General features: G+C 49.6%; 1 protein-coding gene across 6 annotated transcripts in view; it reads left to right on the plus strand.

Moving 5' to 3' along the window:
- The window catches only part of arhgef6 (Rac/Cdc42 guanine nucleotide exchange factor (GEF) 6), a 174546-nt gene that overhangs the window by 101593 nt on the left and 57400 nt on the right, over positions 1-15553 (plus strand). For all 6 annotated transcript variants that reach the window (XM_041195755.1, XM_041195756.1, XM_041195757.1 and 3 more), the window contains 3 exons: positions 111-205; positions 4039-4134; positions 11232-11354. In XM_041195755.1, the coding sequence (XP_041051689.1) occupies positions 111-205; positions 4039-4134; positions 11232-11354 (314 nt within the window). The remainder of the gene's footprint in view (positions 1-110; positions 206-4038; positions 4135-11231; positions 11355-15553) is intronic.

The following is a 15553-nucleotide window of genomic DNA, read 5'->3' on the forward strand; positions in this document are numbered from 1 at the left end:
AAAGGTAATGCAGCTGAGTAACTTAAAATGTATTGAGTTTTGTTTGTACTTGAAAATGAAATGAACTGTCTCTATGTTAACATTTTATATTTGTCTTTTTCTTCCCAAAGGTTATACAGAATATTTTGGACAATGAACGAGATTATGCAAAAGAGCTACAGGTTTTACTCAGCACATACCTGAGGCCATTGCAGGCCAATGACAAGTTAGTATCCAAACTTGCACTAAGTCCCTTTCCCCTGTCATCCCAGTGCTCACTGACCTATTTTGGCTCTCAATGTAGCAATGCCTTGATTTTAAATTCTCATTCTCTTTTTCAAATCCCTCCATGTCATTTTCCCTCCCTATCTTTAACCCCTTCTAGCCCCGCGACCCTCCAAGATGTCTGCGCTCCTCCAATTCTGGCCTCTTGTGCATCCACCATTTTCTTTGCTCCATTGTTGTTTGCCCTGCCCTCAGCTGTCTGGGCCCTAAGCTCTGGAATTCCCTCCCTAAACCCCTCCACTTCCCTCTCCTTTATGACACTGATAAGAATCTACCTCTGACAAGGTTTAAGTCAATTGTGCTAGCGTCTGTATGAAGCACCTTGAGACATTTCAATACCTTAAAGGTGCTATCTATATGCAAGTTGTTGTTGTAGGACAGTCTTGTGTTTCAACTGTTGAGAAATCCCTGGTGTTGATGTGTATTAAATGGTGTGATTTTTCAGTTTGATTAATCATGATTCGATGCAAGTCCGAAGGCAATGGAGAATATCCAACAGCATAACACCTAATTTCTGATTCATATTAGCACATCTATCACACATGGGCTTAATTTGAATTTTAAAAAATTACTTCTTGGTATATGGGATGTGAGTGTTTTTGACTAGACCAGCATTTATTACCCAGGTCCAATTGTCCTAGAAAAGATGGTGGTGAACCATCTTCTCGAGCCATGTCCATGTCATATTGGTACACCCACAGTGCTACTTTTCTGTAATGGTTTGATACAACTGAGTGGCCATTTCAGAGGGCAGTTAGAGTCACGTTGCTGTCGGTCTGGAGTCACATGTAGGCCAGACAAGAGAAGGATGACAGATTTCCTTCCCTCAAGGAAATTGATGAATAGTTGGGCTTCATGGTCACCATTACTGAGACTAACCTTTTAGTCCAGATTTATTAATCAGTTGAATTTAAATTCCACCATTTGCCATGGTGGGATTGGAACTCTTGCCTGCAGAGCATTAGTCCAGGCCTCTGGTTTGCTAGTCTGGTACTATTACACAAGGCTACCGACTGGATCAAAGCTCAAATCATTCACGTGGTTATCTGAGTTTTGTTGTTGTGATTGTCCATGGGGTTATTGTCCCTGCTCAACTCACTCCATCGCTCTGGAGTATTTGTTGCAATAACCATGCAGCCTCATCAATGACCTCCCTTCCAACTCTCCCATTTTATGGCTCTCCTTTCAAATAGTCCCACTCCTATCCTATCTTTCAGTGCACTCTCCTGCTGCAGAGATCCTCAAGAGTTTGTCCTCGTGTCCCTCCTATTCCAACAGTATATGCTGGTCCCTGTGTCACAGTGTACAGTAGTGCACTGGACCAATAATAAAGAGAAGGTAGACAGTTTGAGAATTTAAATTCAGTTAGTCTGGAAATTAAAACCTGGTCTAGGTAAAGGTGACCCATAAGGCTGCCAGTTATTGTAAAAACACAACTTGTTCACTAATGTCCTTCAGGGAAGGAAATCTGCCATCCTTACCTGGTCTGGACCGATATGTGACTCCAGACCCACACTAACGTGGTGACCCTTAACTGCCCTCTAGTGGCTCAGCAAGACACTCGCTTGTAACAAACTGAAAAGAATACAGATCATACGAGTTCAAACTGTCTCAGCACCGCCATCTCAAGGCAACTGAGGATAGGTAATAAATGCTGGCCTTGCCAGTGATGTCCACTTCTTGAGAAATTGCACGGCTCAGCTCCTCAGTGCCTTATCCATACTTGTAGCATCTCTAACTCGATTCCTTCAGTCCTCGGCGTGCTGGCCTCCCCCTTCCCATCTGCTTTAAACTCCAATGCGCTCTGTACAACCATCTCTTCCATGATCACAAGCTCACATCGAATCAGCTGGGCAGATATTCCCCAAGACATGATCAAGGCTGTTTCTTGGGGAACACTCCCAAATTTTTGGGTTTGCCTCAGTTTGGGTTCTACCAGGGCCACTCAGCTCCTGACCTCATTACAGACTTGGTTCAAATATGGACAAAAGAGCTGAACTCTCGAGGTGAGGTGAGAGTGACTGCCCTTGACATCAAGGCTCTATTTGACCGAGTGTGGCATCAAGGAACTCTAGCAAAACTGGAGTCAATGGGAATCAGGGGGAAAACTATCCACTGGTTGGAGTCATGCCCAGCACAAAGGAAGATGGTTGTGGTTGTTGGAGGTCAGTCATCTCAGCTCCAGGACATCACTGCAGGAGTTCTTCAGGGTAGTGTCCTAGACACAACCATCTTCAGCTGCTTCATTAATGACCTTCCTTCCATCATAAGGTCAGAAATTGGAATGTTCGCTTATCACCATTTGCGACTCCTCAGATGCTGAAGCAGTCCATGTCCAAATGCAGCAAGATCTGGACAATATCCAGGCTTGGGCTGACAAGTGCCAAGTAACATTAACACCACACAAGTGTCAGGCAATGACCATCTCCAACGAGAGAATCTAACCATTGCCCCTTGATATTCAGTGGCATTACCATCGCTGAATCCCCCATTATCAACATCCTGGGGGTTACCATTGACCAGAAGCTGAACTGGACTAGCCATATAAATACTGTGGCTACAAGAGCAGGTCAGAGGCTAGGAATCCTGCGGCAAGTAACTTCTCTCCTGACTCCCCAAAGCCTGTCCACCGTCTACAAAGCACAAGTCAGGAGTGTGATGAATATTCCCCACTTGCCTAGATGAGTGCAGCTCCCACAACACTCAAGAAGCTTGATACCATCCAGGACAAAGCAGCCCGCTTGACTGGTACCCCAATCAACAAACATTCACTCCCTCCACCACCGACGAACAGTAGCAGCAGTGTGTACCATCTACAAGATGCACTGCAGGAATTCACCAAGGTTCCTTAGACAGCACCTTCCAAACCCACGACCACTACCATCTAGAAGGACGAGGGCAGCAGGTAGATGGGAACACCACCACCTGGAAGTTCCCTTCCAAGCCACTCACCATCCTGAGTTGGAAATATATCGCCGTTCCTTCAGTGTTGCTGGGTCAAAACCCTGGAACTCCCTCCCTAACAGCACTGTGGGTGTACCTACACCACTTGGACTGCAGCAGTTCAAGAAGACATCTCACCATCACCTTCTCAAGGGCAATTAGGGATGGGCAATAAATGCTGGTCCAGCCAGCGAAGCCCACATCCCGTGAGTGAATAAAGAAGCTCCCTGGGAGACCCCTTGTTTTTAAACAGTGACCCCCTAGTTCTAGACTGGGATGGAAGCTGTGTTGAGAATCAAAAGCAGAGAAAAGGCTCATCAAATCTTACAGCAGAGAAGTCGGTCATTTGGCCATTCATGTTTGTGCCGGCTCTTTCAAAGATCTGTCTGGTTAGCCCCACTCCCCTGGCTCTTTCCCCATTGCCTTGTCAGTTTCCCCTTTTCAAGGAATGAGCCAATTCTCATTTTGAAAGTTATTGAATCTGCTTCCGCGATCCATTCAGGCAGTGTGTCCCAGATCACAAAGGCTTCTCTCCTCTTCTTACCTCTGGTTCTTTTTCCAATTATCTTAAATTTGTGTTCCCTGGTACCCAACCGTTTTGTCACTGGAAACTGTTTCCCCTTATTTACCCTATCAAAATCCTCCCTGATATCGAATACCTCTGTGCTTACCCTTCTCTGCTCCAAGGAGAAGAATCCCAGCTGAAGTCCCTCATCCCAGATTTGTCCTTTTTAGGAAGTAATTTTAGTCGAGGAATTGAATTGATTGTTTAATGAACGTTCTCCCCGATCGATCATTTTGTCTTCACGCTTTCTTGGCTTTTGTTTCCAGATTATCTGCTGCTGATGTTGGTGCGTTAAAAGGGAACTTGGAGGAAATCTGTTCGTTTCAGCAAACCCTTTACCAGACTTTGGAGGAATGTACAAAGTAGGTTAACATGGCCTCTTGAACTTCACTGGAACTCCCCAGTACCATTTCTCTTGAGGTTTTTTGATGGGGGTGGGGGTACTAATTTATTTTTCGCTTGGCTCTACAGTCTGCCCTTGCCTGTGTGTGTTAGGGCCTCCAGTTTCCCTCTTCCTGTGTTGAGGTGTGTAGGTCTGGCTGTCTGCATGTTCTTCCCAACTCAAACCCCTTTGCTCCGGCAGTCCACCTCATCCAGTTCCAGCATCAGACAAACCTGACCCTTACCTGACAGGTGGCAGTGTGCAGATGCACGTCCAGAATCAGCTGCTGTGAATTCTTCTGTTCTTTTTATAAATGTCATCAGAGAACTGTCTGGAAAGCTGTTACCACAGCACCGGGTTTCAAGGACCAAACTCGATATATCAATTCATCTTCTATCCTGGTAGTCGTATAATTCAACAAGAATGGAGTTATTGACTTATCACAGTGACCAATCTCTATCATTGAGTCTATAACAGAGCCACACATAGGGCTGGATTTCATGGGCCACCGCAGTTCCCATCCTCCTCACCCACTTACCCCACAAACGGCTTAAAAAGTCAGTGGTGAGTCCACCCACGATCCTGAGGGCTGCCCTGCAGTTGTTTAGTACTGGGAGCAGCTCTAATTACTTTAAGGCAAGTCTTTCACCTCGATCATGGGAGGAAGTCCTGCCTTTGAGAGCTGTCGACCAATCTGTCCCAGCAGCGCCAGCCAGGAGCAGCGGCCATTGTTGGGATGACAGGCAGTCCCACCATTTTAATAGAATCCAAAAGTATTGGTGAAGCTGAAACCAAAGCAGAGTTTTTCTTCATTGACTTGTTCAGTCTCACACCTTTCCTCCCACTCAACCCAGTGTCCCAGCTATCCCCTATTTATATGTGATTAAAGATAATTAATACCCATCACTTGTTTCTCATGTCTTGTCAATTACATTGTTAATGTTATTAACACACCACGCCAGGGAGTCTAGGTAAGTCTGTGGCCTACCAACCTGTCCATAGAGGGGGTGGGGGCTGAGGGGTGGTGGGTTCATGAGGAAGGAGAAGGGTTAAGGGGGGCTGGGGTGTGACCTTGCAGTCAGGGTCCCTCCGATGGGCCCAGGGGTCCTGCAGAGGAGGTTCCTGCCTCTGGCCTGAGATGTGGCCAGGCTTCCCACAAAGCATAGGCCACCCTCTGCCGTGGGTAAAATGCCAGTGGCAATGGGACAGGTCCCTTAGTGACCATTAATTGACCAGGTGGGGAGTGGGCAGGTAAGCGACAGGAAGGCCACCCTCTGGGTTTTAAACCCACCGGTGGGGAGGGTAAAATCCAAACCATGAGGTGAGGAAAACCCCATCTTTGTCACCTGGTCCCTCGAAACTCCCAACAAATAGAATCAGAATGATCCAGTGCAGGAGATGATTCAGCCAATTGGGTCTATACCGGCTCTTTAAAAGAGCTATCCAATTGATCCCACAGACCCCTCCTCCCCTCCCCAAATTCTCCACCCCCTGCTACTTTCTCCCCTTCAAGTTTTTATCCAATTTCACTATTGAGCATTATTCTTAAATCTGCTTCTGCTGCCCTTCCAGACGACACATTCCACATCACAAACTCACTGCATAAAAAGCCTTTCCCTACCTCACGTCTGTTTCTTTGGCCAATCACCTTAAAGCTGTGACCTCAGGTTACCAACGCTCCTGCCCATTTAACCTTTGAGTATCTGATCCACGTAGAGCAGGTAACTCCCAGGACCAACCCCGGCCCTTCTTGTATTCAGTGAGCTGATCGACAGCAAGGTTCAAATTGGACCCAACACTCTCCACCCTCTCCCCCTCCCCCACAACTGAATTTCATGAAGCAAAAGTCAGGGTCTCTCTCTCTACCTGTCTCTCTCTATCTCTACCTACCTCTACCTCTCTCTCTCTCTCTACCTTTCTCTCTACCCCTCTCTCTCTCTCTACCTCTACCTACCTCTACCTCTCTCTCTCTCTACCTCTCTCTCTACCCCTCTCTCTCTCTCTACCTCTACCTATCTCTACCTCTCTCTCTACCCCTCTCTCTCTCTCTCTCCACCTCCCTCTACCTCTCTCTCTCTCCACCTCTCCCTCTCTCCATCTCTCTCACTCCACCTCTCGCTCTCTCTCTCTCTCTCTCTCTCTCTCTCTCTCTCCCCACACCTCTCTTTCTCCCTCTCTACCTCTACCTCCCTCTCTACCTCTACCTCCCTCTCTACCTCTACCTCTACCTCTGTCTCTCTCTCTACCTCTCTCTCTACCCCTCTCTCTCTCTACCTCTTTCTCTCTCAACCCCCTCTCTCTCTCCCCCTCTCTGCCCCTCTCTCTCTCTCCTAACTATCTATCTCTCTCTGATTTATCTCTCTCTCTCTATCTCTATATCTGCCTAACCACAGAGCTAAGCAATAGCCTTGTTAATGACTAGATGGAGCTGTTTAATCCAACCTTCAACAATGTGAGTCAGTGTTTGGACTGCACCACAGCTTAGCCTGGATGGTCTTGGTGACCCCTCCACTGACGAGGGGGGCTGCACAAAGGCCTTGGCTAATCTGGAAACATTTTAAAAGGGCCACTGTTGCTGTAGGAGATCAGAGCCTAGCAGATGAGCAGTGGGATCTATGATGAGAGAGTGGTTCTTGCTGGATATTTTCTCCTGTCCATAGACCCTCAACTATTACTCCTCAGCCTGGCGGGTTTAACCCTATGGGATGGTTTGAGGGCAGGTGCTTACCGCTGGTTGAATAAGGGCAGGCTTTGCTTGGAGCAGACCTTCTCCTGTAGTTTGCCTGTTGCAATTACCCTTGAATTAGTGTTCTTGTCACATCACCCGTCAATACTTGACCTACAGGAGGAGCCAATGCTCCTCCTAGCAAACCGAATTCTACAAGTCTGCACTTGAAGAACCCCAGTATCACAGAACTGAAAACTACTAGAGATTCCATTGTCTGATCGGCACCCAGTCCTTCGTATTGGATGTTGGGTAAAGATAGGATCTGGCTGGCTTGTGATGCATCCCTTGGTTCAATATCCCATTCACATTGACAGTAAAGGCTTTCAAACTTATAAGGGCTGCATCTTATGGGAGCACAGCACCACATACAGATCAACACCCCAGGGAGCCATCAGTGCCTTCAGGAATGGGGGAAGTTAAGGGAGGGAGGGGAGTGGTGAAGGTAGCTGAATGATAACCATCTGGAGGTGACCTGACCAACCGTGCACAATTTTAATTATCGCATTTCTGTTTGAACGGTTAATGACACACTTGACATACTCGGCTGTGTTTCCTAAGACACAAGCCTCTGTATTTTCTTCCTAGAAGACAGATGGCAGGCTATTTAAGGAGAAGGGACATAGTTAGAACAGATGACACTGGAAACCAGTTGTGAACTGTTGATGAATCAGCAGTGAATATTGCAGTGTGTATTTTAGAGTATTAGAGGTTTAGAGGAAAAATAAGAGAAGATGTTGGACAATTAATGCTTGATATTTTATAAAAGGCAATTGAGAATTACCTAAAGGGTTATTTCTCCGCATTCCCTCTCTGATTCTTTTGTCAATTAATTTCAAACTGTGTCCCTTTGGTTACTGACCTTTCTGTCACTGGAAACAGTTTCTCCTTATTTACTCTGTCAAAACTGTCATGATTTTGAACACCCGTATCAAATCCCTGCTTAACTGCCTCTTGAATCAGAAGGTTACGTGCTTGTGTCCCACCCCAGGACACTGCATTGTGAAATGAGCCGTTTCACATAGTCAGCATTAAAATGAGGCCCCATCTATCTATTCCAGCACCTCACGTGGACTCTGATCCAGTACTTCTCCCTCAACCAACGTACAGGGAGTAAGTAAAAAAGCAAAATGTTGCGGATGCTGGAAATCCTGAAATAATAAGAGAATTCTGGAAGTACTCAGCAGGTCAGACAGCCTCTGTGGAGAGAGAAACAGAGTTAACGTTTCAGATCAATGACCCTTCACCAGAACCGCATTGCAGAATGTGCCATTTCACCAGCTGTCACCACGGACACAGCCTAAGTTTTTCTGGTATTTCCTGTTTATATTATAAATAGAGTAAATTCCTTCTTCTGAGATCCTACTGTGCACACATTGGCTGCTGCCTTTGGCCACAGAGCAGCATAAAGAAATTTATCCACACACAGTGCTTTGATGGAGGTGAGTGTGTAGATGTGAGCCTGTACATGGAGAGCAACTCTTTAGCAAGTGCGGAACAGCATTCCCTGCTGATGTTTTCAATAAAGCTCTACAATATGGTCACAGACGCAGGAAAATACAGATGTCGTACATTCATTAATGTAAAGGCGTGTGGGTTGTGTGTCAGCTGGGGTGGGGGTCTCCCAAATCCACCGTAACCCTTGGAACTCCATTTGTCGTTGTCTGTCAAAGTCAGGGCCCACAGAAATTAAAGGCTATAATGTCTAAGGCCATTGAGAACACTGCTCTCAAAAGACCAACTGCGTTGTCATGGAAACGCACCGTCTTTATTCTCCAGAGGGCGGTCAATAAATAGAGCTCCGGATAGCCAAGGTGCTTTTCAGCCAATGAAGTACTTTTGAAGTGAAGTCTCTGGGGTAGTGTAGCAAATGCAGCAACTAATTTATGCACAGCAGGATCCCACAGACAGCAACAAGACTAATGGCCAATTATATTGTCTAGTGATGTTGGCTTAAGGATGGTATTGGCCAGGGCACCAGCAAGAGCTCTTCATGCTCTTCTTAGCAATAGTGCCATGGGACCTGTCACCTCCACCCAGCGAGGCAGAAGAGGCCTCAGTTTAAGGCCTAGCGTGAAAGATGGCGACAGTACAGCTCTCCCTTGGTATTGGTGCTACCTCAGTGCGGCACTTCGACAGTACTGCCCATCCGATGGTGCGGCAATCCTTCGTCACTGCCCCCCACCCATCCCCCACCAACCCCGGCAGCACCCTGAACCCCTCCCCTCCCCCACCCCGGCAGCGCCGCTCCCTCTCCCCCTCCCCCCACCCCGGCAGAGCCGCTCCCTCCCCCTCCCCCACCCCCCATCAGCACCGATCCCTCCCCCTCCCCCACCCCCGGCAGCACCCTGAACCCCTCCCCTCCCTCACCCCGGCAGCGCCACTCCCCCTCCCCCTCCCCCCACCCCCGGCAGCGCCGCTCCCCCTCCCCTCCCCCCACCCCGGCAGAGCCGCTCCCTCTCCCCTCCCCCCACCCCCGGCAGCACCCTGAACCCCTCCCCTCCCTCACCCCGGCAGCGCCACTCCCCCTCCCCCTCCCCCCACCCCCATCAGCACCGCTCCCTCCCCCTCCCCCCACCCCGGCAGAGCCGCTCCCTCTCCCCCCTCCCCCGACCCCCATCAGCACCGATCCCCCTCCCCTCCCCCCACCCCCGACAGAGCCGCTCCCTCCCCCTCCCCCCACCCCAGCAGCGCCCTGAACCCCTCCCCCTCCCCCACCCCCGACAGAGCCGCTCCCTCCCCCTCCCCCACCCCCGGCAGCGCCGCTCCCTCCCCCCACCCCCATCAGCACCGATCCCTCCCCCTCCCCCACCCCCCGACAGAGCCGCTCCCTTCCCCTCCCCCCACCCCCGGCAGAGCCGCTCCCTCTCCCCCTCCCCCGACCCCCATCAGCACCGATCCCCTCCCCTCCCCCCACCCCCGACAGAGCCGCTCCCTCCCCCTCCCCCCACCCCAGCAGCGCCCTGAACCCCTCCCCCTCCCCCACCCCCGACAGAGCCGCTCCCTCCCCCCTCCCCCACCCCCGGCAGCGCCGCTCCCTCCCCCCCACCCCCAGCAGCGCCGATCCTCCCCCTCCCCCACCCCCCATCAGAGCCGCTCCCTTCCCCCTCCCCCCACCCCCGACAGAGCCGCTCCCTCCCCCTCCCCCACCCCCCGCAGCGCCCTGAACCCCTCCCCCTCCCCCACCCCCGACAGAGCCGCTCCCTCCCCCTCCCCCCACCCCCATCAGCGCCCTGAACCCCTCCCCCTCCCCCACCCCCGGCAGAGCCGCTCCCTCCCCCCACCCCCACCCCCGACAGAGCCGCTCCCCCTCCCCTCCCCCCCACCCCCGGCAGCACCGCTCCCTCCCCCTCCCCCCACCCCCATCAGCACCGATCCCTCCCCCCACCCCCACCCCCGACAGAGCCGCTCCCTCCCCCTCCCCCACCCCCCGACAGAGCCGCTCCCTCCCCCTCCCCCCACCCCCGACAGCGCCGCTCCCTCCCCCTCCCCCACCCCCCGACAGAGCCGCTCCCTCCCCCTCCCCCACCCCCCGACAGAGCCGCTCCCTCCCCCTCCCCCACCCCCCCGACAGAGCCGCTCCCTCCCCCTCCCCCACCCCCCGACAGAGCCGCTCCCTCCCCCTCCCCCCACCCCCATCAGCGCCGCTCCCTCCCCCTCCCCCCACCCCCGGCAGCGCCGCTCCCTCCCCCTCCCCCACCCCCCGACAGAGCCGCTCCCTCCCCCTCCCCCCACCCCCATCAGCGCCGCTCCCTCCCCCTCCCCCCCACCCCCGGCAGAGCCGCTCCCTCCCCCTCCCCCCACCCCCGGCAGCGCCGCTCCCTCCCCCTCCCCCCACCCCCGACAGAGCCGCTCCCTCCCCCTCCCCCACCCCCATCAGCGCCGCTCCCTCCCCCTCCCCCCACCCCCGACAGAGCCGCTCCCTCCCCCTCCCCCACCCCCATCAGCACCGCTCCCCCTCCCCCTCCCCCACCCCCCGGCAGCGCCGCTCCCTCCCCCTCCCCCACCCCCCGACAGAGCCGCTCCCTCCCCCCACCCCCACCCCCGGCAGCGCCGCTCCCTCATCACCCCACTGAGACTGGTGGAATAGTGGCTCAAGTCTTTACAGCCGGTGAGATACTTTCTATTCACTGTTGTAACACAGGGAAATGCTGCCATCAATATGTGCACAGCAGGATCCCAAAACAGCAATGAGATCAAATATCAGCTGATCACCTGTTTTAATTATTCAGTTCCTGCCATTCACAGCGGGTAGGAAAGCGCCAGTTTAACCAAAGGAAGGATTGAGTTTGATATTGCTGTTGCAGTGGGTTTGCCATTAGGTCTAACTTGTTAATTGGTTTGATTCTCAGGCTGCCAGATTCCCAGCAGAAAGTCGGTGGCTGCTTCCTTAATCTCTTGCCTCAGATGAAGTCGCTGTACCTCACGTATTGTGCTAACCACCCCACCGCTGTCAGTGTACTCACAGAACACGGGTAAGATTTGCCCTAAAGGATGGTGGGTTTTGTATTTGCAAGGAAACAATGCCTGCAATCCATTTAAACCCCTCGACAAAGTAAAATTTACAATTTCTCTCTTGCAAACTTTTCTGTCAAGCGGATTGTTTATTTCTATTTAGCTGCACGTAACCTCGTACTAACAGGTTTAGAACGAGAAAGAGAGGTGTGGAGTTGTGTGTTACAGTGTGTTTAAAAAAAAATCTTTGTGAATGAAATCGTTTCATAATTATTCACAATGGAAAGAAATTAATTGATAAAAATGTCAGGTGATGCGAGTGTTAGTGTGCTGTAGTACTCAAGTGTTTGAACCGTCCAATCCCAAGTTGACAATGATGGGTGTTATGACAGAGCAAGATTCAAGAATACAATCAATTTACTTTTACTAGCAGAGCAACTAATTTATACACATCAAAAACATCTAATTTGGCTAAGAAAGAAAGTGTTCAACCCCTTTCTCCAATCTTACATACATTCATTGAGGGGAAGTTTATTTTCACAATAACATAGTTGAAGCAAAAGATTTCCAGCTGTGCAGGAATCAGAAGGTTTTGCAGGCATGCAGCATTGATTGAAATGATTTTTATTTTCTGATGTTTATTGAGGCAAGAAAGCGTTTCACATTTAGAGTTCCTTTTGCATCACCGGCAATTCCCAGAACAAATTCACAACTATTTTAAAGCGCAGTCACATGATCTGGTGTGGTAACCACAGCAACCAATATTTGCATAGGAAGATCCCGTAAATGTTTCTTTTTACGTACGTTGCTCGAGGCGTAACTGTTGGCCAGGATACTGGAAAAACCCCTCTTTCCTTCATGGAATAGTGCCCCCGGGTGTCTCAGGTGGATGAAAAGGTCCCGCCTCACTAGTTTGAAGAAGAGCAGGGGAGTTCCCCCTGGTGCCTTGTGTCAATATTTATCCCCAAACCAACATCCCTGCAACAGATTGACTGGCCATTAACACATTTCTGTTTGTGGGATCTTGCTTTGCTCAAATTGGCTTCTGCATTTCCTACATTACATCAGTGTCTGCGCGTCAAAGTACTCCATTGGCTGTGAAGTGTTTTGGGATATTCTGTGGTTGTGAAAGGCGCTATAGAAATGCAGGTGTTTCTTCATTCTGATCCTTAAGCATCAAGAGTAAGAGATACCGTGGATGGTAGCTGGTTGAACAAAAAGAACAGTGTCCTTGTAATGTTAGCAAGGTAACAATATATTTTTTCAATAAATTGGTGGGATGTGGGCTTTGCGAACAAAGTCAGCATTTATTGCTGAATCCTTAACTGCCCTGAACACACACAGTTTACAGCACAGAAAAAGACCATTTGGCCCACCAAGCCAATACCAGCGTTTGTATTCCCCATGAGCTTATTCCATCCTTCTCCATCTCACATCCTTCTATTCCTATCTCCCTCGTCTGTTTGTCCAGCTTCCCCCTTAAATGGATCTCCGCCATTTACCTCAACTACTCCCTGTGGTAGTGAGTTCCACATCCTCCCCACTCTCTGGACAAAGAAGTTTCTCCTGAATTCCCCATTGGATTTATTCATGACTCCCTCATATTGATGGGCCTCTAGTTTTGGGTTCCCTCACAAGTTGAAACATCTTCTCTAAACCTACCTCATCAAAACCCTTTCATAGTTTTAAAGAGCTCCATCAGGCCACTCATTTCTGTGAAAAGAGCCTCAGCCCATTTAATTTTTCAACTGACTGGCTTGCAATCTGGTGTGTTGGAGTCAGATAGTGACCAAAACAGCCAAGGATGGCAGGTTTCCTTCCCCAAGGAGCCAGTCACATTTTGTGACCTTCCAATAGATTCATTGTCATTAACACAATGCATTACCTGATAGGCTGGGCCTGAACAAACTGAGGTACCTGTTAGACCTTTCCAATGATGCAAAAGATCTAGTGGCCACAACTGGGGACAGAGCAGGTCATTTCTCCCCAATCTCATGCCCAATATTTATCCTCAAGACACACCATTAAAAACAAATTGTAACATTGTTGTTCGTGGGATCTTGCTATGTGCTGACAGATTTCCTACATTGCAACAGTGAATACAGTTTGAAAAATATTTAGTTGGTCGTAAAGCACTTTGGGATGTCCAGAGGTCATGAAAGGGATTCTTTAAATACAAGCTTTCCTTTTATTCTGAGCTCGCTCTTCTTAGTGACTGTAAACAGTGGATTGTGTTGGCTTCACTCCAACTGTCAATAATGCTACATTTACACAAATAATAGCTATAGAAAGCATCATAATTGTAGAATCATAGAACAGTACAGCCCAGGAGCAGGCCATTCAGCCCATCAAGCATGTGCCAGCCCTTTTGTAAAGCAGCCCGGTTAATTTCCTGGCTCTGTCTCCTATTTTCCTGCAATTCTTTCTCCTTCCAAGTATTTATCCAATTCTCTCTGAAGGCATCGATTGACGCTGTATGGACCAGCCTATCGGGTAGTGCGTTATGTAAATGACAATGAATCTGTTCAGGCTGGTCAGGGGAGTTTGGGAGAGAACAAACTGAATTGTCCTCCTCTTATCAAAGTTGATATCTTTAAAATATTTATCAATTCTACACATTTAACTTGCCTTAATGTTTTGACAGAAGCTTAGAAATAATGGGGACTATAACACCCATGGAGTGGCAGTGATAGACAGATTGTCGCTGCGTTCCTGTTTACCTACAATGAAATAAAGCTGCAACATTTTTACCCGATGGGATATGGGGAGGCAGGATGGTGGGGGGAGGGGTGGTGGTAGGATCGGTCATGGGGGGGCATCGGGTGATCAGTGGAGGTGGATTGGGTTGGGTGGTCTGTAGGGGAGGGTGGGTGGATGGGAGGGTGGGTGGTCGGGTGTGGGGGGGAGGGTGGGTAGTTGGGTGGGGGGCTGGTTGGGGGGTAGGCAAGGGTTTGGGGTGGTTGGGGGGGGTGGGGGTGGTGGGGGTGGTTGGAGAGGTGGGAGGATAGTCGGGGGGTCCAGTGGGGGGGGGCGCTGAAGATGGTAATTGGTGTGGGACGGTAGTTGGAGTGTGTACCTTGGGGTTCCGTGGGGGAGGGGGTGGTAGATCTGGGGGGTAGTCAGGGGTTGGGAGTTGAGGGGTCTCTGTGGGGAGTGTCGGGGGGCAGGGAGGGGAGGTGAGAACTCTTGTTACCTGGGGGTTAGAAATGGTTTTAACTCTTCTGGGTAACTATTCTGCCAAGAGAGTCAGACTATCTGAAGTCTCCGATTTAAATCAGAGTATCGGATAGTTCCCGGTACAGGATAATTACCCAATGGAAGTTTGAATTTCAATCCTCTGCAGGAAGTGGAATTTTTACAGGACTATTTTTTATATTCCTATTTCCTTGGGTTTTTCACGAAGGATAAAGTTGTATTTTTGAATGAGGCATTTACGATTAGAAATAGTATGAAAATTGGAACTTTTTGGCAGAAGTCATCACTTTTTATTTGGGTCAGACAAACTCTGCTTTTCAAGTTGCTGAAGCAAGGGAATTTTCCCTCTCGCTGGTGACCTTAATATGAGACCAATAGAATCGGGTAATGTGATCCCAAAAATTCAGTAAAAGACACAGTAGTTTGACCTATTTCGGCAGTGTGAAGTTGATCCGACAACAGGAAATGGTCAAAATGCAATGCATCTCGGGATACCAGCACAATACTTCAGTAATACAGCGGGATGTTTAATCCATTTTCGATGGTTAATGATATTTGTTGTACACTAGAGGGCAATGTTGGGCAGTGTGCTCCAGTGTTAGAAGGACTTCATCTTGATGCTACCATAAGAATATTTTGCTTGATAATCATTTTAATATAAAATAGATAAACCACTACTTACTTGTCAGCCTCAGGTTTTCAAAATAGTGATTTAAGAGAGTGTCAAGTGGGTGTTTTGTCTGAGCAGAGTAGAGAATTGGTGACCTGGTTAAGTTGTTTCAGGCTCTCAGAATTGATTGAATTGTGGAACAGTGCAGTAGAAAGAGCATTCGGCCCATCATGCCTGTGCTGGCTCTTTGACAGAGCTATCCAATTAGTGCCATTTCTCTGCTCTTTCCTCGTAGACCTGCAAATGTTTTGGCTGTGAATATCTAATTCTCCTTTTAAAAGTTCCTATTGAATCTGCTCCCACCGCCCTTTCAGGCAGCGCCTTCCAGATCACAACAAACTCGCTGCTTTACAA

This window comes from Carcharodon carcharias, chromosome 9, assembly GCF_017639515.1.
Source record: "Carcharodon carcharias isolate sCarCar2 chromosome 9, sCarCar2.pri, whole genome shotgun sequence".
In the NCBI taxonomy this organism is placed as follows: domain Eukaryota; kingdom Metazoa; phylum Chordata; class Chondrichthyes; order Lamniformes; family Lamnidae; genus Carcharodon; species Carcharodon carcharias.